The sequence below is a fragment of the Hemicordylus capensis genome, chromosome 9, assembly GCF_027244095.1.
Source record: "Hemicordylus capensis ecotype Gifberg chromosome 9, rHemCap1.1.pri, whole genome shotgun sequence".
NCBI lineage: Eukaryota > Metazoa > Chordata > Lepidosauria > Squamata > Cordylidae > Hemicordylus > Hemicordylus capensis.
Genome location: NC_069665.1, coordinates 29,849,320 through 29,874,852, shown reverse-complemented (window position 1 = coordinate 29,874,852; position 25,533 = coordinate 29,849,320). Strand labels below are relative to the sequence as shown.

Sequence of the window (25,533 nt, the reverse complement as noted above, 5' to 3'; positions counted from 1 at the left end):
GCTGTTGCATTTTTAGAAATTAGTGCTTAATTATTTACTTGCTCAGAACGCCACTAACATGATCCATGAATCTGTGGAGAAAGTGAAATGAGGTAATTTTTTATCTTCCTCTTAAAACTACTAGAATTTGAGTCATCCAATAAAACTGATTGGCAGGAGATGCAGGTCAGACAAAGTCCTTCACTTAACACAATTAATATATGGAATTCACAACAAGACCTGGCGATAGCCACTAGCTTAAATGGCTTTAAAGGGGATTAGGCAAATTCATGGAAAACAGATCCATCACAGGCTTTTTAATTTCAAACCCTACTTGGAAGCTTCCTAGAAGTAGCTGGTTGAGCCCTGTGGGGAACAAGATGCTAGGTTCCATGATCCTTTGGTCTGATCCAGCATTGGTTATTCTCTAATCCAGAGATTCTCAAACTTGGGTCCCCCAGAAGTTGTTGTGACAACTTGCGTCGCCCAGAGACGTAAGTTTGGGCGGGGAATAAATTTAATAAACAAACAAACAAACAAACAAACAAACAAACAAACTCCCATCATCCCTTCGGCCACTGTGGCTGGGTCCAACAACATACTCAAATTTGAGAACCTGTGTGCTAAGTGATGAGAGGAATGGACAGAAGAGAACCAAAATATGCTGTGCTCTTGGTTACTCTGAGGTTCAGAACACTTTAGACTGGAACATCACTGTATTTATTGCATGAATGTTACAGCAATGAACCAGGGAGAGCAGGAATCAAGCCTTACTACACTGTCCCTCCACTTGCATACTCCAAGCCCTGCCCCACATAGAGAAAGGGGCTTGGCATGCATAACAATACAGATGATGGCTTTCATTTTTTCAGCAGGAAGGGAGACTGAGCTCTACTCTGCAGGGGGCCTTGTGGGGCTGGAACTCAGCCCTACAGGGGGGAAATGGTGCGGAGGTGGGGAGAAAGAAGGGGTCCGGGCTCCAGTACTCCAGCCTGTTTCACAGCCTTCTGCCATCTAAAATAAACCCTAGATGTGGTTACTGTTTCATGCTGCCAAGGGCGTGCTCCTGCACATTTCCAATACACTCTTTCAACACTTTAAACCATATGCCTAAACTTTTTTCACCCCAAGTTAATGAACAGGACAAAAAGAGAAGAGGATAAACAAATGCTGCAGCGCTCTCCACTGCAATTCTCCCCCTACTCGGGACTGAGCAAATCTTAACTCAAGTAAACACGCATTGGGTCAAGGCTGCAAGTGTCCTAGTTGGACTTGACATAGTTGCTTTAAAAACAAACCAACTAACCCGATCATGATGTTACAGGGGCCAGGGACTGCTTACAACTTGGACTTCTCTGGATTGCCCATAATCTGCTTTAGGTAATCAGAATGTAGATTACAGTGTAATTTAGCCAAAACTGATTTGACTGACATTATGTCAAAACAAATTACACGGCAGAACAGTTCCGAGTTTAAATATTTATTTTAAAAGAGTTTGTACTGCAAATATCCTTCAGATTAAATCCAAGTTTACAAAGAGAAAAAAACAACCCAGGAACACAAAAGCCTATTTGGAAATCAACACTGCAGTGACTGCAGGACTTCAATTTTGTATTATAGAAGACGGCACACCAGTGGGAAGGGATTTTCAAGGAAAGAGCACCACCTGCTGAAACACCAGCAGATTTCCACAACACACATTGTAGCTGTCTCAAAACAAAAGCAAGAAATCAGCGAGGCTTGAGATGCTGCTAAATGCAAACTCCTTAATTTTACTTTTTCTGCTTCCAATTGTAGAGATGGAAGGATATTGTTGGGAAAGGGGGAAAACTGATTCTAGGGAAAAGACAGAGGCAGAACAGAATCGGCCACTTTCCAAGAAGTGCAGGGTAGGTAGGCTATATCCTCTTTCTCCAAACGGTGGGGGGCGGAATCTGCCTTTCCCCCCAGTCCTATATATACATTTAGCTTGACAGCCTGCTGGTTTGAGTAGATATTGGATCAAATGTGTTTTGTTCTGCAGGCTAAATTGAAATCATTCTTCCATTTTTCTGAGCCTGTTTCATATTTACAAAGACCTTTCTTTTTAGTTAGGAAGTCTGACCCTGTTTTATGCAACCTTTATATGTAACAGCACATAAGTATGTGTGCAAACAGTGCTGGACAATTTGGAATGTATACAGAATGCTCAGGGATCTGATGGTCTCCAAAGCTTCCCAAGAGTTCTTTTCCTCATCACATGTAGTTAGTCCTGACCGTGTCTTGAGGGCTATTTCCTTCTTTGTGGACTAGGACCGGGGAGACCTGAGTTCAAATCCCCATTCAGCCATGATACTAGCTGGGTGACTCTGGGCCAGTCACGTATCTCTCAGCCTAACCTACTTCACAGGGTTGTTGTGAGGAGAAACTTAAGTATGTAGTACACCGCTCTGGGCTCCTTGGAAGAAGAGTGGGATATAAAATTAATTAAATAAATAAACTCCTTATTTGTTCAAGAGATGACAAGGATTACAACACCTATGTCCTTAGCCGCCACCCTCCGACATTTCCCCTCCCTAGTTGTCTGCTTTTGTCTAATATTTATGTTATCCTATGAAGTGGAAACGAGAAGAAAGACTGGGATATACTGAAAGATCTGGAGGCGACTTGCAGTAGACTGGCAAGAGTTTGACTCCCAGTTGTTTAACAATTGCAAGGAGAGAGGAGAGAGAGATCTCCTGGCCTTCCTCAACTGTAAAAAGGGAGTGTTTCCTGACTGCTCTTGAGCAGGTCTTGTGCAGCTCTGTGGGCCAATTTCCAGGATTCCAATACAAAACTCCAAATCTGTACTTTATGTGCAGGTTGTCCCAGCGAGGGACTCATGGAACACAGAAGGTAATTGGCTCTGCCCCTGAGCCACCATTTTAGACTACAAGCCCCTTTGGGGCAAGGAGCAGTCTTCTCCTGGTATGCAAACTGCTTTGAGAACTTTTTTGCTGTTGAAGGGTTACAATATACATTTTTAAAGTATTATAATGATTTGCATTGGGCTCTATCCCTCCTCGAGTCACGATTTTGCACCTGAATCCGGTTCAGGTTTCTTGAAAAGCACAAAGTAGATCCCACAACCCTGATGTCTGCCCACCTCTGCTGTGAAGTACCACACACCAAGAACACTGCATAGACTAATGCCTTATTATGCAGCCATTACAAAGAAGAGTAACACACCTACAAACCAGCATTTAACTAGGTCATGTAAAATTATCTACATTGTATTGTGAATTAATAAAGTACTAAGATAACCTTCTATACATTTGGGAAAGGCCCCCGTGCTCCCCACCCCTCCCACACAGCCACTCAAGTCATCCATCCCGGTATATGCTGAGCTTACCTGCTGCAGGTTTGCAACAGATTTTCTACCCTATAAAATTATAAAAGACCCTCCAAATAACCCAGAGGGTCATCTTAACCTATGCCAACAATTGGCAGTAATCAAGAGAACAGGTACTATATCATGGTTTCTAGCAAGTATCAATTCAGTCACATATTTAGGCCAAGCCCCCAAAACGGCATATTTACATACATATTCTCCACCTGGCCACAACTGAACATGGCTAGAAAGCATGAAATGTGCTTCATACTTCACTGTGAAATGCTTCATAATAAAAAGAAAATGTAGCCACCATTTCATATGCTTGTATTATTAGCATGTGTATTATTGAACTTCTACATAAGTGAATTTGCCTTTTGACAGCACTTGCCCCAAAACATTCAGCAATCATCCAAAAAAAAGTGTGCAATGTATTTTTATTCACAAGCCAGACACTTTGCCTCCATCCTCTTCTCCTCCTTATTTTCCTTGTGTCATTTTCTAGACTGTAAATTCCTTAGGAAAGGAGCTTGTCCTCATTCTTTATAAAATGTCATGTTAAAATATGATGAGGTAACAAAAAGCTAACTTTTATATAAGTTTACAAATGTTACCCTCTCGGATCCATAATTAATAGGGTAAATTGTGCATCTAAACAAACAAATAAATAACATACTTATATTTAGAAACTCTATTATGAACTGTGCAACTTCATTTTGATCAACCTGCTTCCACTCCTAAGGAGAGTTCCAATGTATTTGTGCAATTTTTCTTTTTGTATCTGAATATAACTCATATTTTATGAATTATGTATAAATCAACAAATGAATCTCAATTTTTAAAAAATACACATACTGAGCTGTTCCACTTAGTGGGAGTGTGGCCACCTAATGGTGCAGTGGGAAAATAACTTGTCTAGCAAGCAAGAGGTTGCTGGTTCAAATCTGCACTGGTATATTTATATCAGGCAGCTGCAATATAGGAGGCAATGATAAACCCCTCCTGAATTCTACCAAAGAAAACCACATGGCTCTGTGGTCACCACTTTTAGTGTATCAGCTAACAGACAGTTGCAAACCAGGAAATTTTTACTTTAAATGTTGTCTCTGCTATGAACTCACAACCTGGCCTTAGGCAAGTCACATACTCACTCACTCTTTCATATGCAATATAACACTAGCCTGCTTTATAGAATGACTAATGAGCATCTAGCAGAAGGCTTTGCTCTGCAAAGCACAAAATAACTATATAGTAAATACCTGGCAATTTTTATTACTAGGGAAAACACTTATGTTCTATTTGCACACTGAGGACTAATGTATTGCAGCAGGGATTGGTTTTTAATGGCTTTTAATATTTATTTATTACATTTCTACACCACCACCCCATCCAAAGGCTCTGGGCAGCGTTTTTATCATGCTGTGCCTAGTTGTTTGCCTTATTTCTGTCCGAATCAGTTTTGTTTAGCTAGGTATGTTCTTAAACCTTGCTCTGTACATCCTGCCGGGCAGACTTCTTTAACAGAGGCTGCAGACTCTTAAAAAAAACAAAACGATCAAAACACCCTATTTTTAAGGCAGCCCCTTGCAAAAGGCACAGTATAAACACACACACTCCAAGGCAGCTTACAGATGATGAGGAGGATAACAATCCCCCACAAAAACAAAGAACAAGGAAACAACTCAGCATCAACAAAAAACATGCAGCTGAGTCTGCTTCCTATAAGTGAAGAAAAGCTAAGAAACACACACACACCCCCATGAAGGGGGGGCAGAGAGAGAGAAGGAGGCGCTCCTCCCCCCTCCCATTCCAGGAGAGGCGGGCGGGGAGGGGGCAGGAGAGAGAAGGGAAGAGAAGAAGAGCAGCAGCAGCGCGCGCGGGAGGGGGGAGAAGGAGGGAGGCTAAGCCCCGCCCCCGCCTCTCCCTTCCCCCCCCCCGCCCGTTCGCGGCCGAGCCGCCGTTAGGGAAACCGAGCCAGGAACGGCGTCGTAAGGGAGCCGCGCAGCGGCCCTGCCGGGAGCCCCTACCAAGGAGCTCCGCCTGAGCCGGCCAGCCGGGAGGAGAAGCGAGGTTACCGTTTGCCTTCCGAATTCTCGTGGTGTTTGGTCGGGCGGCTGCGATAATGGCGTCCTTCCTCGCGAGAGATCCTCCGGAGTCGCGACTGCGCAGGCGCCTGGAGGCTCGTCCGCCCGCGCCCTCTCCCGCAGCCGGGCCTCGAGAGGCCGCGCAGGCGCACTGAGAGTTGCCCCTCTCCCGCCCCCTCCTGAGATTTCGTCCCAGCTGCGCATAGAGATAGGAAAAGACTAGAGGACGCCTCCTTGGAGACCGCAGAGAGAGAAAACCTGCCGGGTCCCTGCGGATGCTGTTTGTATTAGCTCTTTAGGGGACTCCTGGCCATGGAAAGCAATGAAAAAACCCAGTGTATTTTATTTATTTATTTATTTAGTACATTGCTAGACCGCCCCATCCAAAGGCTGTGGGCGGTGCACAAGAAGTCTAAAAAACATAAAAACAAGCACCATTTTAAAAACACTGCTTTAAACAATATAAAAACAATTTTAAAGCTGTCCAGAACCATTTAAAACGAATTAGAATACTACAAAACAATTTTATCTTATACAGCTTTATTTATCAGGACATTTTTCCCTTTTGCAGTCGGAAAGAAAACTCAACATAAAAACAAAATCAAATTATTTGAGTAAATGTGTCACTGAGCAGCAGCGTGTAAGATCACCGCCCTCCACCACCCCCATATACACACACGCGCGCGCGCTCCAAAGAAACTGGCAGCAGTAAGAAAAGAACCGTTCAGTTCTTTCTTACGCAAGACTTCTTACACGGAGAAAAAGTGTTTTTCTCCCCTTATTTTTTAATATTTAAAAACGCACAACGTGCCTGCATGCAACTCAGTAGAATGCAATACTACATATAGATACTGCTGCAGCTTAAACTTGAGGGCCCAGAAGTTGGGCAACGTGAGTCTATAGCAATGCCCCCCCCAGCTCCAGTGGTGCGATTATGGGAACCCCCACACTACGAATCCCAGAGGGCCTTGCGCGCGGGGCTCCTGAGAGTCCTGGCCTTGCTGAGCATGCTGGGAGATGTAGTGCACAGGAGGCACGGCAATGCACGCTGGGAAGTGTAGTTCCTAAGCCCAAAACGGTGCTCGGAGTGAAACCTTTACCAGTTTTAGCGCAATGAGGCTGCTAGGTGGCAGCAAAGCAGAAAGTTAAACTGGAATATTATATGAAGTGCTGGAATTTATATTTGCTACAAACGTTGCTAAAAGCCTCAGGTCACATATAACAATATATGTTTGTTTGTTTATCATATTTTTATACCACTTGATATGTACATCTCTAGGTGGTGTACAAAATTTAAAACACAATATAAAAAGAGTAAAAACCATTTAAAACTTCACAAAATATAGTTTTAAAAGTCTTATAACATAAAAACAAACAGTTTAAAATTAATTTCAGTTAAAAGCCTGAGAAAACAGGGTCTTCCTAAAAGCCAGCAGAGGCTCTTATCTCAATAGGGAGCAGACTCTAAAGTTGCAGCTGGGACAGCCACACAGAAGGCTGGGGCTCCAAGTTTCCACCCAAGGAGCCAGTGGCAACCATAACCAGACCTCTCCGGAAGTTCGTAATAGTCAACAGGGTTCATGACATCTTTTGTAAACCACTTTGGGATGCCTTACGAAAGGTGGTATAAACACTGAACAACAAATACATAAATAAATTGAAATGATAAAACTCTTTTAATCATTCATAGTGCTTCTAGAACGAGAAACGATAAGCATTCAGCCAGAGCTGCTCAACTTCAGCCCCCCAGCTGTTTTTGGACTACAACTCCCATAATCCCCAGCCACAATGGCCATTAGCCAGGAATGTTGGGAGTTGTAAGCCAACATCTGCAGGACGGACGAGGTTGAGCAGCCCTGCAGCCATTCCAATGAAGATTCATTTCCCCTTCCCTTGATCCACAATGTATAGCTGGACTCAACCACATGAGCCTCTTAAGGTCTCTTTGCAGCATAGACGTGGGTCTGGATTCATTTGAGGCTCACTGAGGACTGGATTATATAACTCAGAGAGTTCCCAAACTGTGGTATTCCTGATGTTGCTGAACTGCAACTCCCATCATAACCAGCCACAATAAATTGTGCTGGGGATGATGGGAGTTGCAGTTCAGCAACATATGGAGTGCCGCCGTTTAGGAACCCCTGAGTAGTTGAACAGACAACAAGACTAGCAAACTAGGGTTGCCAACTGTCCTGCGCTGCGCAGAATGCATAATTAATCTATGGAATTATTTGCCATGGGATGCGGTGATGACCACCAGCTTGGATGGCTTTAAAAGGGGCTTAGATTCATGGTGGAGAGGTCTATCAATGGCTACTAGTCTGGTGGCTGTGGGCCACCTCCAGCCTCAGAGGCAAGATCTCAGAGGCAAGATCTCAATAACAGTTGCATGGGAGCAACAGCAGGAGAGAGGGCATGCAGAGACCTCTTGCTTGTGGGCTCCCCAGAGGGATCTGGTGGGCCACTGTGGGAAACAGGATGCTGGACTAGAGAGGCCGACCCAGCAGGGCTGTTCTTATGTGCTTAAAGATTTGCATTGGGACAAAACAATTGCTCTGCAAGGGAAAGGGGGCGTGATGTGGCCCTATCCCTTTTCCTTCTCTGTACACATAGGCTGAGTAGCCTATTGTACGACATTTAGAAGCCTACACAGAGTGGGGGGAGATGCCCTCAGAACTAAACTTCTGATACACTGTTGCAAAAGAGTGTTTAGTCTTTGGTGAAGACTCTGTGGAGAGTAACAGTGAAGCATCTCTGGTGGAAACAGGGTCCTGGGCTTGAGAGGTGCCTGGCAAAAACTTGACTTTTCTCGTTCTTACCAGCCACTTCTTTACGCCATCTAACATAATATAATTTGTGCATGGCTTGTTTTTGAAAGACACAAATGTTCTTTTAGAACTACTCCATTTACTTGTTTGAAACTGCACTTTTTGTGTCTGGTTACATCTTTTGAAAAGCCCAGAGAGCAAAAGGGGAACTGTTCTGCCTACGAACCAGGCAAAGGGGCACGTTTTTAAAGTTGTGGCGCTCTGATATTAAGCAGGGGAAGTGTTTGTCCCCTTTCAGCCCAGTATAGCATGTCTTCAGTGGCTATTGCTGCTGTCTCCATCTCCCCCCCCCACCGCCACCCCAAGCCCCACTGTAAGCTCTTTTGGGGCAAGGAACAATTTTCTCATACTTTTTGTACATTGATTTGAGAGCATTCTTGTGTGTAGAAAACCGGGATATAAACACATTTTTATTATAAACCGATAACTTCCAGAAGTTCTTAGCAGTGGAAATGGCAGCTCAAGCATCTCTTCATAACAGATATGCGGGGGGTTAAAATGGAGGATCAATATCAGATGAGATGGCCTCAAAAAAAGTACAAGAGCTGTTGCTGAAGCAATATTTATTCCAATTTCGAGGACACATCTTTTTCAAGGAATCTCTTCACTTGACCACCTGAGAGAAATGTGTCAAGAACACATCTCTCTCAGGCCGTCGAGTGAAAACAACCCTTGGAAAATATATACTATCGAAACACATCAAAATAAATGTCTTCAGATGCAGGGGTCCCCCTGTTCCCTTGTGGAGTGGGTAGATTGGGCAAAAGAGCCTGCCAGTATCTGTGGGAGCTCTTTTTCTCCTCAGCTGCCCCCAAATCCTTCCAGTCAGGCTGCTGTAGGGTTGCCCACTCCAAACTGGGGTCTCTAGGAATGGGTACTGTGGAGAAATATTGGAGAAAATAATATCTCCAGGAATGATTCCTTGTCAGAAAGAGTTGCTAACTCTGGTGTGTGCCTTGTAGATAGGGGGCTTGAGAGAAATGTAGGTAGGGGAGCTTGGAGAGAAATGGATGGATACTGTGGAGAAATATTGGAGAAAATAGGCACCCTGAGCAGTATTGCACTGTAGGCGCGGGGTATAAATATTTCAAATAATAATAATAAAATAATAACAACATCTCCAGGAACTATTCCTGTCAGAAAGAGTTGCTAACTCTGGTGTGTGCTTCCTAACTAGGGAGCTTGGAGATTTGAATGGATATTGTGGAGGAATATTGGCGGAAATAACATCTCCAGGAACGATTAATGTCAGAAAGAGTGGCTAACTCTGGTGTGTGCCTTGTAGGTAGGGAGCTTGGAGAGAACTGAATGGATACTGTGGAGAAATATTGGAGGAAATAACATCTCCAGGATCAATTCTTGTCAGAAAGAATTGGTAACTCTGTTGTGTGTTTCCTAACTAGGGAGCTTGGAGATCTGAATGGACATTGTGGAGAAATACTGGAGGGAGCATAATCCCCAGGATCAGTTTCTGTCAGAATGGGCAAGCCTGGTGCTCCTCCTAGCTAGGGAACGAGACACCCTAGTTTCCTTTCTATGGGGCATCAAGTCCTGGAGTCGCTTTTTGTCTCAGGCGGGCCAGTCATGGACTGAGAATTGCAGATTGAAAGAGGGAAAGTTGGTTCGGTTTGTGTTGGTTGGGGGGGGGCGGGAAAGGCGGGAAAGGCCATTAGAGTTGGGCATTCCCCCTCCCCCCACCAATTTCCCCTCAGCAGCCTTTTCTTTAACGGCTGTCAAGTCTCCGCGCGCAAACTTTGGTCGCGGTCGTTGATTGGCTGGCTGCTTGTCACCCCGCTCCAGGACTAGACAGCAGGAGCCGGCTTGCTCGCCGTTGATTGGCCAGCTGCTGGCTCCGCCCAGGCAACTGGACAATTTCTGCTTGTCTCCTCGCATTTTGAATTTAGGCGCCTGAAGGGGAGGGAGGCTCGGGGGAGAGGGCCTCAGCGCCGCCCCAGGGCGCGAGCAGGGACGCCGCCAGGGGTGGAAAGCCAAGGCGGGGTGCCAGCTCAAGGCTCCTCCGTTGCAATGTATTGTGCCTCACCACACTCAGTGGCTTGTTTTCTTTTTCTCACTCTCGTTTCAGCCTCGCGAAGCAGCCCTGAGAGCACGAGCAGGGAGCCCCACGAGAGTCGCGCATGCTGGAAGGGGGATTGTTGTGAGGATTTCTAGAGCAACCCACACAGCTCTGAGAGGCAGCTTCCCCTGGGAGATAGGGGCTGCCTCAAAAGAGCACCTTGGTGCTTCAGTGGCAACGTGGTAGCCTGTAAAATGTACTCCCAACCCTGTGAGGAGGCTCCTTGGTCTGGACGGTGGTGGCTCCCTAAAAGAGCCTTTAAATCTTTAATAGCAATTCTGTGGCTGGCCTTGGGTGTTTCCAGGGTTTTACTATGGATGGCTTCCCACTCCCATTATCTCTATATGCTGCTTGGAATATTGTTTAAATACAAACGTATAATATTTGTAAAAAGTAAAACTAAAATAGGCTTTAAATAGGATAAAATCAAATAAGCAGAGAATACAAGCTTGAATAGGATAAAATCTAAAAAACAGTGAGCTAGTGCAGTATAATAAAGGAAATATAGGTCATTAATATAACAGAAAGTTAACAGAAAAGTGTGAAGCATTCTAAAAGCAGGTTAGGTATTTTACAACAACTAGTGTATTAAAATAATATTCAAAGTAGCATATGGAAATAATGAAAAAGCGTATCCATAATAAAAGCCTGAAACCCCAGAAAGCATAGTATTTATTTCTCAAAGCAGTCCCTAAGATGGCTTGGCTGTAGCCCCTCACAGCTAGATTGGATGCCCTGACACGTATTGCTCAGAGCAGCCCACAAAGGAGCTAGAGCATGACTTTCTTATATGGACTCCATGTTTTTGCTTTGAATAACCCTTAATTTAGCTAGAGAATAGCTTTCTCATTCTAGACTGTATCTCATTGTTCTGCATGGCCTCATTAAGTAGCAGTGTGCCTTTCTCCTAGATTTTACACTTTTGCTCTAAGAATCCCCTCATTTAGCTGGTGGGTGTTGATGTCCAAACCTTTCTGTGTAACCTTACTTTTCATGCTCTGAATAGTGGTGAGATGGCATATCTGACTTGCACAGATGATCAGCTTGGTCTGCCGTGCCCGTGGAGAAAGCAAGGATAGTGGAAATGCAGCATCCTTGACCTCTTCAAGCAGCGTGGTGTGCTGACCAGGCTTGGCTGGCTGAAGGGACATAGTGATGAAGCGAGGGAACAAGTCTTGCAGGCTTAAGATTTGAGGTTTGGTTCTCCTTCTTTATTTATGACATTTATATACTGCTCTGTCCAAACAGGTCTCAGTGTCTCATTCGTGGCTTGGGCTCCTTGATGAACAGAGATGGTCTTCAATAAACCATTCAAAAGAAAGTAAAGAGTAAAGGTCTTAAAACTTATGAAGCTTTTTCTTTTTCTTAGGAGGAAAAGGGGAGAAAAAACAAAACAGTACAGAAGGAAGAAGAAAAACAAGCAGAAAGGAGAAACAAGAGGAATCAAAAGAGAAGAAGTAGGAGGAGGGATTGTTTTTAAAGATGCTTGACAGAAGAATCAGGCAGGTTCTGCTTCTAAAAACGGGAAGGCTTAATTGCTGACTTCCTCTCTGCCATGTATCACTCTTCAGTTCCTGGAGCCTGGCTTGCTTGTGCTGGACACAATGTACATGCACTTAAGAACCTCTGAAAATGTGGGAACATGTCCTTAATGGCCATGCATGGGGGAGCCCCTAACAGGGCTGGAGTGTGGCTACCTAATGCAGGACTTCATGTCTTTGCACTGCAGAGCCCTACAATTGTGGGAGCGTGGCCTCTTTTGTACTATTATTATTATTTTTACATTTCTAGCCCGCTCTTCTTCCGAGGAGCCCAAAGCGGTGTACTCCATACTTGATTTTTCCCCTCACAACAACCCTGTGAAGTAGGTTAGGCTGAGAGAGAAGCGACTGGCCCAGAGTCACCCAGCTAGTCTCATGGTTGAATGGGGATGTGGACTCGAGTCTCCTCGGTCCTAGTAAACTAGGGAACCCCCGATTTGGCTGTGGTGCCGGTTTCACCTGCTGGACTTCACGTCTTTGCACTGGGGAGCCCTACAATTGTAAACGTATGGCCATCTGTATAGTGGGGAACCCCGATTTGGCTGGAGAGCGGCTTTCTCATGCTGGACTTCACGTCCTGGCAGTGGGGAGCCCCGAAAATGGTGGGAGCATGGCCTTCTCAGAGGAGCCTGAGTGTCTGTATGCTGCGTGGCTGCTCATTTATCTGCAGGGTGCCGTTCCTGGCTGTGTGCCTTGGCCCTTCATCTTGTGAGTGGTGATGAGTTGCCATCTCCCAACTGCCCCGTCCCTAGTCTTCAGCTTGGTGCGCCCTGCCCTGCCCACGGAGAAAGCCAGGGACGGTGGAAGTGCGGCATCCATGACCTCTTCAAGCAGCGTGGTGTGCCGAGCGGGCCCTGCTGGCTGGCTGAAGAAGGCACACGGTGAGTGGCCCGAAGCCTTGCGCTTTGAGGTCTCCTTCTCCTTGGCTTGGGCTCTTGGATGGGCAGGGCTCCCGGGTCCTCAAGAAGCCCTTCTGAAGAGGGGAAAGTGTCAAGCTCTGGAAACTGACCACGCTCTTTTTCTTTCTTTAGAAGGCAATGGGGAGCAAGGACAGAAGAAAGAGGTGCAGGAGGAGGAAGAGAAGCAAGCAGGAAGGCGCCGGAGGAGGCGTGATGAAAAGAAGCAGGAGGAGACCGGCTCTCCAGGAGCTTGGCAGAAGAAACGGGCAGGCTGTGCTTCCACCAGGCGGACGGCTCCATTTCTCTCTCTCTCGGCCACTGATCACTCTGCGTGGGGCTGCAGCTGGACCTGCAGCGTGGCATTCCTCGTGCTGGACTTCACGTCTTTGCACGCAGGAGCCCTGACAGGGGTGGGAGCGCGGCCTTCTCCGGCCGCCCTGAATCTCTCTGCACCGAGTCCCTTGCAATTGGGTGGGAGGTGGCTTGCTCCTGCTGGACCTGAAGTATGTGCGCTGAGCCGCCCCTCGATGGGACTGGGGGTATTGCTTTTTCGCGCCACTGCTTTATGTATGTGCGCTGAGCTGCCCCTGGGTAGGCTGGCCTGGGGGTGTTGCTTCCTCGCGCCGAGCCTTAGAGGTATGTGCGCTGAGCCTCCCCTGGTCGGGGCTGGGGGCGTTAGCTTTCTCACGCCGAGCTTGATGCCATGTGCGCTGAGCCTGCCCCTGGCTGGGCTCAGCTTGGGGGTGTTGCTTCCTCTCGCGCCGAGCCTTCGGGTATGTGCGCTGAGCCACCCCGGGCTGGGGCTGGGAGCGTTGCTTTGTGCTGCCAGGCCTTATGTCTCTGCACTGAGCCGCCCCAGTGAGGGCTGGGGGCGTTGCTTCCTCTCGCCACGAGCTTCACGTCTTTGCTCTGAGAAGCCCCTCATTTGGCCGGGGGTGGCTCTCTCCAAGCCTTGCTGCCTGACTTTGCTCCGAGTGGTGTTGAGCTGGCCACTCCGCCCTGCCCACGGAGGAAGCTCTAGAAGTGTGGCCTCCCGGACCTCTTGCAGCAGCAGCAGCAGCAGCAGCAGCCTCTGCTGGCTGAAGGCACACGCCTGACGCTTGGTGTGCTCATGCTCCTTGGCTTGGGCTCTTGCATGAACAGCGCTGGTCCTCAAGAAGGCCTTCTCAAGGGGGAAAGAGTCAAGAGCTGCGAGAAGCTGCTCTCTTGCCTTCGGAGGCAAGGGAGAGAAAGGGCAGAAGAAAGAAGTGCCGCAGGCTGGCGAAGCAGCAGCAGCAGCAAGCAGCAACAGGAGGAGACCTGGACGGGGAAGAAGGAGGCGGAGAAGAGTGGCTCTCTTGAAGCAGCTTCACAGAAGGAAGAAGGGGGAGATTGCGCTTCGACCAGCTGGAGGGCCTCTTTGCTGGCTCTCTCTCTGCTCTGTCTCCCGGAGTAGATAGAGGCTGATTTCCCTGGAGCCTGGCTGCTTCAGGAGGCTTAGGATGTCCCTGCCCGGAGTAGCCTCTGGTCTGGGAGGGGCGTGGACAGAACAGGATGGACTCGGTGTCCATACGCTCAGTGGCCCTTTCTTGAACTGGGCTGCGGCTTTCTCGTGCTGGACTTCACGTCTCTGCACTGGGGGGCCATAAAAATAGTGAGAGCGTGGCCCTCGTAGGGGCCGTACAAGGAGCAGCCCCTATTTCAGCTGAGGTGTGTCTTTCTCGTGCTGGACTTTATGTCTCTGCACTGGGGAGCCATAAAAATAGTGAGAGCGTGGCCCTCGTACACGGAGCAGCCCCCATGTCAGCTGAGGTGTAGCTTTCTCGTGCTGGACTTCACGTCTTTGCACTGCAGAGCCCTACAATTGTGGGAGCGTGGCCTCTTTTGTACTATTATTATTATTTTTACATTTCTAGCCCGCTCTTCTTCCGAGGAGCCCAAAGCGGTGTACTCCATACTTGATTGTTCCCCTCACAACAACCCTGTGGAGTAGGTTAGGTCTGAGAGAGAAGCGACTGGCCCAGAGTCACCCAGCTAGTCTCATGGTTGAATGGGGATGTGGACTCGAGTCTCCTCGGTCCTAGTAAACTAGGGAACCCCCGATTTGGCTGTGGTGCCGGTTTCACCTGCTGGACTTCACGTCTTTGCACTGGGGAGCCCTACAATTGTAAACGTATGGCCATCTGTATAGTGGGGAACCCCGATTTGGCTGGAGAGCGGCTTTCTCATGCTGGACTTCACGTCCTGGCAGTGGGGAGCCCCGAAAATGGTGGGAGCATGGCCTTCTCAGAGGAGCCTGAGTGTCTGTATGCTGCGTGGCTGCTCATTTATCTGCAGGGTGCCGTTCCTGGCTGCGTGCCTTGGCCCTTCATCTTGTGAGTGGTGATGAGTTGCCATCTCCCAACTGCCCCGTCCCTAGTCTTCAGCTTGGTGCGCCCTGCCCTGCCCACGGAGAAAGCCAGGGACGGTGGAAGTGCGGCATCCATGACCTCTTCAAGCAGCGTGGTGTGCCGAGCGGGCCCTGCTGGCTGGCTGAAGAAGGCACACGGTGAGTGGCCCGAAGCCTTGCGCTTTGAGGTCTCCTTCTCCTTGGCTTGGGCTCTTGGATGGGCAGGGCTCCCGGGTCCTCAAGAAGCCCTTCTGAAGAGGGGAAAGTGTCAAGCTCTGGAAACTGACCACGCTCTTTTTCTTTCTTTAGAAGGCAATGGGGAGCAAGGACAGAAGAAAGAGGTGCAGGAGGAGGAAGAGAAGCAAGCAGGAAGGCGCCGGAGGAGGCGTGATGAAAAGAAGCAGGAGGAGACCGGCTCTCCAGGAGCTTGGCAGAAGAAACGGGCAGGCTGTGCTTCCACCAGGCGGACGGCTCCATTTCTCTCTCTCTCGGCCACTGATCACTCTGCGTGGGGCTGCAGCTGGACCTGCAGCGTGGCATTCCTCGTGCTGGACTTCACGTCTTTGCACGCAGGAGCCCTGACAGGGGTGGGAGCGCGGCCTTCTCCGGCCGCCCTGAATCTCTCTGCACCGAGTCCCTTGCAATTGGGTGGGAGGTGGCTTGCTCCTGCTGGACCTGAAGTATGTGCGCTGAGCCGCCCCTCGATGGGACTGGGGGTATTGCTTTTTCGCGCCACTGCTTTATGTATGTGCGCTGAGCTGCCCCTGGGTAGGCTGGCCTGGGGGTGTTGCTTCCTCGCGCCGAGCCTTAGAGGTATGTGCGCTGAGCCTCCCCTGGTCGGGGCTGGGGGCGTTAGCTTTCTCACGCCGAGCTTGATGCCATGTGCGCTGAGCCTGCCCCTGGCTGGGCTCAGCTTGGGGGTGTTGCTTCCTCTCGCGCCGAGCCTTCGGGTATGTGCGCTGAGCCACCCCGGGCTGGGGCTGGGAGCGTTGCTTTGTGCTGCCAGGCCTTATGTCTCTGCACTGAGCCGCCCCAGTGAGGGCTGGGGGCGTTGCTTCCTCTCGCCACGAGCTTCACGTCTTTGCTCTGAGAAGCCCCTCATTTGGCCGGGGGTGGCTCTCTCCAAGCCTTGCTGCCTGACTTTGCTCCGAGTGGTGTTGAGCTGGCCACTCCGCCCTGCCCACGGAGGAAGCTCTAGAAGTGTGGCCTCCCGGACCTCTTGCAGCAGCAGCAGCAGCAGCCTCTGCTGGCTGAAGGCACACGCCTGACGCTTGGTGTGCTCATGCTCCTTGGCTTGGGCTCTTGCATGAACAGCGCTGGTCCTCAAGAAGGCCTTCTCAAGGGGGAAAGAGTCAAGAGCTGCGAGAAGCTGCTCTCTTGCCTTCGGAGGCAAGGGAGAGAAAGGGCAGAAGAAAGAAGTGCCGCAGGCTGGCGAAGCAGCAGCAGCAGCAAGCAGCAACAGGAGGAGACCTGGACGGGGAAGAAGGAGGCGGAGAAGAGTGGCTCTCTTGAAGCAGCTTCACAGAAGGAAGAAGGGGGAGATTGCGCTTCGACCAGCTGGAGGGCCTCTTTGCTGGCTCTCTCTCTGCTCTGTCTCCCGGAGTAGATAGAGGCTGATTTCCCTGGAGCCTGGCTGCTTCAGGAGGCTTAGGATGTCCCTGCCCGGAGTAGCCTCTGGTCTGGGAGGGGCGTGGACAGAACAGGATGGACTCGGTGTCCATACGCTCAGTGGCCCTTTCTTGAACTGGGCTGCGGCTTTCTCGTGCTGGACTTCACGTCTCTGCACTGGGGGGCCATAAAAATAGTGAGAGCGTGGCCCTCGTAGGGGCCGTACAAGGAGCAGCCCCTATTTCAGCTGAGGTGTGTCTTTCTCGTGCTGGACTTTATGTCTCTGCACTGGGGAGCCATAAAAATAGTGAGAGCGTGGCCCTCGTACACGGAGCAGCCCCCATGTCAGCTGAGGTGTAGCTTTCTCGTGCTGGACTTCACGTCTTTGCACTGCAGAGCCCTACAATTGTGGGAGCGTGGCCTCTTTTGTACTATTATTATTATTTTTACATTTCTAGCCCGCTCTTCTTCCGAGGAGCCCAAAGCGGTGTACTCCATACTTGATTGTTCCCCTCACAACAACCCTGTGGAGTAGGTTAGGTCTGAGAGAGAAGCGACTGGCCCAGAGTCACCCAGCTAGTCTCATGGTTGAATGGGGATGTGGACTCGAGTCTCCTCGGTCCTAGTAAACTAGGGAACCCCCGATTTGGCTGTGGTGCCGGTTTCACCTGCTGGACTTCACGTCTTTGCACTGGGGAGCCCTACAATTGTAAACGTATGGCCATCTGTATAGTGGGGAACCCCGATTTGGCTGGAGAGCGGCTTTCTCATGCTGGACTTCACGTCCTGGCAGTGGGGAGCCCCGAAAATGGTGGGAGCATGGCCTTCTCAGAGGAGCCTGAGTGTCTGTATGCTGCGTGGCTGCTCATTTATCTGCAGGGTGCCGTTCCTGGCTGCGTGCCTTGGCCCTTCATCTTGTGAGTGGTGATGAGTTGGCATCTCCCAACTGCCCCGTCCCTAGTCTTCAGCTTGGTGCGCCCTGCCCTGCCCACGGAGAAAGCCAGGGACGGTGGAAGTGCGGCATCCATGACCTCTTCAAGCAGCGTGGTGTGCCGAGCGGGCCCTGCTGGCTGGCTGAAGAAGGCACACGGTGAGTGGCCCGAAGCCTTGCGCTTTGAGGTCTCCTTCTCCTTGGCTTGGGCTCTTGGATGGGCAGGGCTCCCGGGTCCTCAAGAAGCCCTTCTGAAGAGGGGAAAGTGTCAAGCTCTGGAAACTGACCACGCTCTTTTTCTTTCTTTAGAAGGCAATGGGGAGCAAGGACAGAAGAAAGAGGTGCAGGAGGAGGAAGAGAAGCAAGCAGGAAGGCGCCGGAGGAGGCGTGATGAAAAGAAGCAGGAGGAGACCGGCTCTCCAGGAGCTTGGCAGAAGAAACGGGCAGGCTGTGCTTCCACCAGGCGGACGGCTCCATTTCTCTCTCTCTCGGCCACTGATCACTCTGCGTGGGGCTGCAGCTGGACCTGCAGCGTGGCATTCCTCGTGCTGGACTTCACGTCTTTGCACGCAGGAGCCCTGACAGGGGTGGGAGCGCGGCCTTCTCCGGCCGCCCTGAATCTCTCTGCACCGAGTCCCTTGCAATTGGGTGGGAGGTGGCTTGCTCCTGCTGGACCTGAAGTATGTGCGCTGAGCCGCCCCTCGATGGGACTGGGGGTATTGCTTTTTCGCGCCACTGCTTTATGTATGTGCGCTGAGCTGCCCCTGGGTAGGCTGGCCTGGGGGTGTTGCTTCCTCGCGCCGAGCCTTAGAGGTATGTGCGCTGAGCCGCCCCTGGTCGGGGCTGGGGGCGTTAGCTTTCTCACGCCGAGCTTGATGCCATGTGCGCTGAGCCTGCCCCTGGCTGGGCTCAGCTTGGGGGTGTTGCTTCCTCTCGCGCCGAGCCTTCGGGTATGTGCGCTGAGCCGCCCCGGGCTGGGGCTGGGAGCGTTGCTTTGTGCTGCCAGGCCTTATGTCTCTGCACTGAGCCGCCCCAGTGAGGGCTGGGGGCGTTGCTTCCTCTCGCCACGAGCTTCACGTCTTTGCTCTGAGAAGCCCCTCATTTGGCCGGGGGTGGCTCTCTCCAAGCCTTGCTGCCTGACTTTGCTCCGAGTGGTGTTGAGCTGGCCACTCCGCCCTGCCCACGGAGGAAGCTCTAGAAGTGTGGCCTCCCGGACCTCTTGCAGCAGCAGCAGCAGCAGCCTCTGCTGGCTGAAGGCACACGCCTGACGCTTGGTGTGCTCATGCTCCTTGGCTTGGGCTCTTGCATGAACAGCGCTGGTCCTCAAGAAGGCCTTCTCAAGGGGGAAAGAGTCAAGAGCTGCGAGAAGCTGCTCTCTTGCCTTCGGAGGCAAGGGAGAGAAAGGGCAGAAGAAAGAAGTGCCGCAGGCTGGCGAAGCAGCAGCAGCAGCAAGCAGCAACAGGAGGAGACCTGGACGGGGAAGAAGGAGGCGGAGAAGAGTGGCTCTCTTGAAGCAGCTTCACAGAAGGAAGAAGGGGGAGATTGTGCTTCGACCAGCTGGAGGGCCTCTTTGCTGGCTCTCTCTCTGCTCTGTCTCCCGGAGTAGATAGAGGCTGATTTCCCTGGAGCCTGGCTGCTTCAGGAGGCTTAGGATGTCCCTGCCCGGAGTAGCCTCTGGTCTGGGAGGGGCGTGGACAGAACAGGACGGACTCGGTGTCCATACGCTCAGTGGCCCTTTCTTGAACTGGGCTGCGGCTTTCTCGTGCTGGACTTCACGTCTCTGCACTGGGGGGCCATAAAAATAGTGAGAGCGTGGCCCTCGTAGGGGCCGTACAAGGAGCAGCCCCTATTTCAGCTGAGGTGTGTCTTTCTCGTGCTGGACTTTATGTCTCTGCACTGGGGAGCCCTACAACTGTGGGAAGTGTCTGTATACTGGAGAAGCCCTGAATTGGCTGGGGAGTGGCTTTCTCGTGCTGGACTTTATGTCTCTGCACTGTGTTTCTTAGTGGCCATACAGTGGGCTTCGGGTATCACTTTTTCCTATTTGATTTTACATTTTTTCTTTGTATTTTACATTTTAATGTCTGGGGGTGCTTCAATCCTGGTTACATGACTTTGCTCTTCTTTTTCTGAATGGTGATGAGGTGGTACCTCCGGCCTGGCATGGTGCGACTGTAGAAGTTCAGCATTTCTGACCTCTTCAAGCCGCGTGGTATGCTGAGCACGCTCTGCTGCCTGAGAGCACAAGGTGAGTGGACTGATCAGACAAGGAGATGTGTCCTGAAACCTCAAGCTTTGTGGTTTCATTCCCTTTGGCTTGGGCTCTTGGATGAACATAGATTGTCCTCAACATGCCCTTCTTAAGAGAGAAAAGAGTAAAAAACAAGCTTTTGTCTTTATTGTTTTTTCTCCCCTTTTCTTCTAAACAAAGTTTGGAAATCTGGGCTTAGGCACATTGGGTAGGCAGAAAAGAACAGAAGTGGGTAAGGATAAGGAGGATAAATATTCTGAATCTTTTTGGTTCTCTGTGTTTTAGAAGAGAACAGGAGAAAGATTGAAGGAACAACTGCAGAACAAGGAGAAAGAACATCAGAAAGTCCCAACAGGAGCCCTGAAGACTAACTGGAGAAGTTGGAGGAGAAGACCGGATAACACGAAGCAGGAGAGAAGAAATAGGCAGGCTCCCCTCCTCGGAGCTGACTGCCTCCTTCATGACTGAGTAGCAGTTCTTTCACATAGAAATATCCCCACATTGCTGTGAGCCTGTTTCAACCCAAGATAGTGACTGTCTCCAAAGGACTTCCGTTTTTGGTGGCATCTAAATATTGGCACAGCCCCGTTAAGCTGCTTAGCCTGTCAGCTGGTGGGGGTCTCGAAAGAGCGGCATGCTTGAGGGGCAGTTTTCTGGCAGTTCAGTCTTCATGCCTGACCCTGTGTCTCGGCTACTTCCTGCTCTGAGAAATCCCCAAGCTACTTGGAGTGTGGTTTTCTTCATTCCTGGCTTGATATCTCTGCTTCAAATTGCTCAGAGCAGCCACTGAGATGACTGGAGAGCCACTGGCCTTGGGTGTGTCCAGGGTTTTATCCTAGATGGCTTCTCTGCCCCCCATTATTTCTGTATGCTGCTGCAATATTGTTTAAATACAAACTTAAAATATGTTAAAAACTAAAACAAAAATAGCTGTTGCATAGGATAACATCTAAAATGATAGTATCAAACCTAAAAAGAATAAACAAGTGTAGTATAATATAAGTAGGATAATATCTAAAAGATTAGGATAAAATCTAAAAAGATTAAACAAGTGTAGTATAATATAAGAAATACAGATCTATTAACTTAATTAGGAAGGCTAATAGGAAATAAAATGAAGCATTTTCAAAGTAGATTAGATATTCTAGACCATCTAGTGTATTAAAATAATATTCAAAGCAGCATATGGGAATGGTGAGAAAAAGCACTTTGCTACTGAAAGTCTGAAAGGCCAGAACACATCCACTAGTCCCTCATGTAGCTCTTCCGTGGCTCCGGGTCTCTTCCTGCTAGGATCTTACAGACTATTCCCCCTTTGATGCAAAGATGGGTGCTTGGGTGATTTGATGTAGAAATAAAGATCAGTATTGTCTTTGTGTAGCTTTGCTTACTGACAGGCTTATAGGATGCTGAAGATGGTATTTCTGTCAAGCACCCAGAAGTGATTCTTATTTCAAGTTTTTTTAACCTGTGTTTTTTTTTTTTTTTTAAATGGCCCAGAGACATGAGTTTTGGGTGGTCATAACCAAATATGCTAAATAAAAACCTGTCAGTATTGTCTGCTAGAATCAAAGATTGCCATAGTTTGTTGGAAGAGTTGTGGCATTCAAAAGTACTGTTGTCCTGGGCTAGAATTGGTGCAGCTCTTGCTGGAGAAATTGAGGCCGAGTTCCTGCTTCATGAAGAACAGATGCTCATGAAATAAAAGTGGTCTGGAGTGAGAGACACTTTCTTGGAAACAAAGGGCATTTTGAAAAATGGCCACTGATGGGATGAATTGCAGACTGTTAGTAAAGAGACCTCTCCCCCACCTAATGGTTAAAGTGGGTTAAATGAATGATTTTGGTCAAACAAGTTCAGTCCTAGTTTGCCCAGAGCACAAGAGGAATAGACTGGACCATATAATTACATCTCTTCCTCCATTTTTTTGCTCTCTTTGCAGCCTGGACCTAAAGGCCTTTGCCTCTCCTCCACTCCTGCACGTTAAGCATCGCTCACCCCACACACGCTATTTTTAACATGTAGGTTGAGGGTACAAACAGCAACTGAACCAACAAGAGTATAAAACAGGTATATTTATGCATGAGCAGAAACAGCTGAACACTCAAGGTATTCCCATCCCACATAATGCTTTCCCCACTCTTCTGTCTCTAAAGCACCTGGCACAGGCCACAATCACATTCGTAGTAGGGGCCAGTGGCAACCACCACCCAGGACAGACTCAAGAGGATTTGGGGGGCCCCGGGGTGGGTGGAGGCCCTGGTGTCTGGCCTCAGAGTCTAGGGTCAGAGTGCCACTGGGTGGAATTTTGAAAGAGTAACACGCCAAGCAGGAGGACAGGCCCTTTTCTCCTGTCATCTTTGTGGGGAATGTCTACAGTGCTCTCTTTCCAAAGTCTCAAAGGCAATTGACCTCCCAGCCACACAAGGTGCTTCTCATAGATGCAGTAACTGTGGTCCTTCTTCAAGGCACACTCTGCCATGCTTTGAGAGCCAAGGTCTAGTTACATCTGTCTCTTATCACTCCATATCCCCACAAGTAAAATCTTTGTCACTGGGGTTGCCACCTTCCAGTCCTGCCCTGGAATTTCCAGGAACTGACTTCCATCTCCAGGTAACTTGAAGGCAACCCTTGAGATTTTCATGGCTTGTGCTAAATTTTGCAGGGGCGGGGGGGATGGGTGGCAGTGGTCCAGGAAGAGCCTCTGTATTGGCAACCGTATTCACCCCCCATCACCTCATGTGCTGTTCTCTTGTTGACCATGCTCCAGGACTTCTCAGATGGGCGTCCCTACTTGTTTTGGGGAGTACAAAGTAGTAATCCATCAGCATCCAAGAACCCCAGTTTAAGAACCAGGCTCACTCCCTGGCAGCATCTTCAGGTAGAGCTGGGAAAGACCCCTGCCTGGGACCCTGGAGGGTTGCTGCCAGTCAGGGTACATAAGAACAGCCCTGCTGGATCAGGCACAACTTGGCCCATCCAGTCCAACATCCTGTTTCACACAGTGGCCCACCAGATGCCTCTGGGGAGCCCACAAGTAAGAGGAGAGGGCGTGCCCTTTCCTGCTGTTGTTCCTTTGTATCTGGTATTGAGAGGGATCTTGTCTGAGGCTGGAGGTGGCCTATAGCCATCCAGACTAGTAGCCATTGATAGACCTGTTCTCCATGAATCTGTCTAAGCTTTTAAGGCCATCCAAGCTGGTGGCCATCACCACATCCCATGACAGAGAATTCCATAGATTAATTATGTGCTGTGTGGAAAAGTACTTCCTTTTGTCGGTCCTACATTTCCTTCCCTTGAGTTTTATGAGATGATCCCTGGTTCTAGTGCTATGAGCAAGGGAGAAGAATTGTCCACCCTCTCCACTCCATGCATTGTATACACCTCGATTATGTCTCCCCATGGTCCCTCCTTTTCCAAAGTTAAGAGCCCCAGATGCTGGAGCCTTGCCTCATAAGAAAGGTGCTCTTGGCCCCAGATCATCTTGGTTGCCCTCTTCTGCACCTTTTCCAGTTCTACAATGTCCTTTTTTAGATGTGGTGACGTGACCAGAATTGTATGCAGTACTCCAGGTGTGGCCGCACCATCATTTTGTATAAGGGCATTATAATATTAGCTGTTTTATTTTCAGTCTCCTTCCTAATGATTCCCAGCATGGAATTGGCCTTTTCCACAGCTGCTGCACATTGAGTTGACACTTTCAATGAGCTGTCCACCACAACCCCAAGATTCCTCTCCTGGTCAGTCACTGACAGCTCAAATCCCATCAGCGTATCTGTGAAGTTGGGGTGTTGTGGTTTTTGTTGTTGTTGTAGACTACTGAGCTAACTGCACCAAGAATCACACTCAGTACAAGGCAGCTTCCCATGTTCATATGTAACCCCGATGTAAGATTTCGGGTTCATCCAGATCAGGGCTGCACAACTTTGGCCTTCTAGCGGTTGTTGGACTACAACTCCCATCATGGGATTTTCATGACCTGGTTTTGTGCAAAATATTGCCAGTGGGAGGAGACGGGCGGTGCAGGAATAGCCTCCGTGCTGGCAACTTTATTCACCCCCTATGTGCTGTTCTTTTGCTGACCATGCTCCAGTGCCTTAGATTGCACCACTATTTGCTCTTGAGCTTCCTAATGGCACTTTGACCTTCCAATCCCCTTCCTAAGAAAGGAAAGACACTCTGCTTGTACTCAGGATCAGGGCTGTCACATGTCCACGTTTGACAAAAACACTCAACAATTCTCTCCATTTTGGGAAAAGGTACAGGTGAATTGCAGCGGTGGACCTGAGTGCAGCTTCATTTTTGAAGCACTTTAGAGAGGAAACTAAAATTTGCTGCCCAGCGGAGCTCTTTTTTGAAGCAGAAAGGCAGGATAAAAGAATTCATCAGGAGCATGTTTTTGCATGATCAAAAAAATGCTTATGGTACCTTCTGACAGATCTCTGCTGGATATAGCATTGATCTCCTTGGTAGTTCAAGATTGACCTCCTAAGGAGGAGAGCTGATCTTGTGGTAGCAAGCATGACTTGTCCGCCTAGATAAGCAGGGTCTACCCTCGTTGCATTTGAATGGGAGACCACATGTGAGCACTGTCAGATTCCCCTCGGGATGGAGCCACTCTGGGAAGAGCAGACGGTCCCAAGTTCCCTCCCTGGCAGCATCTCCAAAAGAGGACTGAGAGAGACTCCTGCCTGCAACCTTGGAGAAGCCGCTGCCGGTCTGTGAAGACAATACTGAGCGAGACAGACCAATGGTCTGACTCAGTATATGGCAGCTTCCTATGTTCCTATGCCGCTAGTCACACTTCTCTCCTTTTGGTGTCTGTCTTAGAAGCCATGTCTGGGTATAGGATATATCACACCACGGTGCATACCAAATGACACACAAACCTCCCATCCACCGCCAAAGCAAAGGGGCTGTGATGGAGGAGAGAGAGAGGCTTCGGACTGACTGCCCTCTCTGCTGCCTTTCCAAAGAGCGGCTTCCTCTGTTGCACATTTCTGCTGACTGTCCTGCCTGGGATCCATTTCTTATTCCCAGGTAGCACCCCGCCAGGCGGCTCTCCCCTAGCCAAGAATCTAAAGGCCCTGCACAGTTTCTCCTTCAGGTTTAAAGAAACCAGCAGCTTCCCTCTCTGCGTTGTGCTTCTTCACTCCGCAAAATACAACTTCACCCCCAACAACTCCTCCCTACTGATTCTTGTGGCCTGGCCACCACCATTTCCCCCCTCGCCTCATTCCTTCCATGTCACCAGCAGTAGCACCACTTCCTGGACTGGGTCACTCGGTGGCAGAAGAAGCTGCCGTATCCTGAGTCAGACCCTTGGTCCCTCTAGTTCCTTACAGGACCAGGATTGCCTTCACGGACTGGCAGCAGCTTTTCCAAGGATGCAGGCAGGCGTCTCTCTCAGCCCCATCTGGAGAGGCTGCCAGGGAGGGAAGGAACCTCTACCCACTATCGGTGGCACTACCCACTGTGTCTCTACCCTTCACTTGCCCTGCCTGACGCCCACCCAGTCCCAGGAGTCACCCGCTGGCCCTGGTCGGTCAGGAAGTTTCCCCACTGGGAAAAGGGGGAAAGGCCACTGAAACCGCTGCCTGGGCTAGTCCCCTCGCACCCCC

At 49.5% G+C, this 25,533-nt stretch overlaps 2 protein-coding genes across 9 annotated transcripts in view; one reads left to right on the top strand and one right to left on the bottom strand.

Moving 5' to 3' along the window:
* The window catches only part of BANP (BTG3 associated nuclear protein), a 156,109-nt gene extending 150,508 nt beyond the window's left edge, over window positions 1–5,601 (bottom strand). For 2 of the 7 annotated variants that reach the window (XM_053271439.1, XM_053271441.1), the window contains exon 1: window positions 5,404–5,600. The gene's annotated coding sequence lies outside the window, so the exon portion shown is untranslated. Of the gene's footprint in view, window positions 1–5,355 lie in introns of all 7 variants that reach the window. The other 5 variants (XM_053271443.1, XM_053271442.1, XM_053271446.1 and 2 more) reach the window with 5 other exon arrangements.
* A 4,521-nt stretch (window positions 5,602–10,122) lies between these two features.
* LOC128334386 (uncharacterized) lies at window positions 10,123–21,472 on the top strand. 2 transcript variants are annotated; one of them, XM_053271167.1, is made up of 7 exons: window positions 10,124–11,509; window positions 11,684–11,816; window positions 12,526–12,736; window positions 12,887–15,281; window positions 15,432–17,820; window positions 17,971–19,909; window positions 20,198–21,472. In XM_053271167.1, the coding sequence occupies exons 3-4, from the start codon at window positions 12,574–12,576 to the stop codon at window positions 13,849–13,851; spliced, it is 1,128 nt and encodes a 375-aa protein (XP_053127142.1). In that variant the 5' UTR covers window positions 10,124–11,509; window positions 11,684–11,816; window positions 12,526–12,573; the 3' UTR covers window positions 13,852–15,281; window positions 15,432–17,820; window positions 17,971–19,909; window positions 20,198–21,472. The 2 variants fall into 2 exon arrangements, with proteins under 2 accessions (XP_053127143.1, XP_053127142.1); XM_053271168.1 differs by lacking the exon at window positions 12,526–12,736 and having other exon boundaries at window positions 10,123–11,509; window positions 15,071–15,281.
* Window positions 21,473–25,533: the final 4,061 nt, after the last annotated feature.

Excerpts from the sequence above, each read along its gene's own strand:
- LOC128334386 (XM_053271167.1), top strand. The coding sequence starts at position 12,574 with ATGAGTTGCCATCTCCCAACTGCCCCGTCCCTAGTCTTCAGCTTGGTG. Across the intron at positions 12,737-12,886 it reads CTGGCTGAAGAAGGCACACG|AAGGCAATGGGGAGCAAGGA; the intron begins GTGAGTGGCCCG and ends TTCTTTCTTTAG.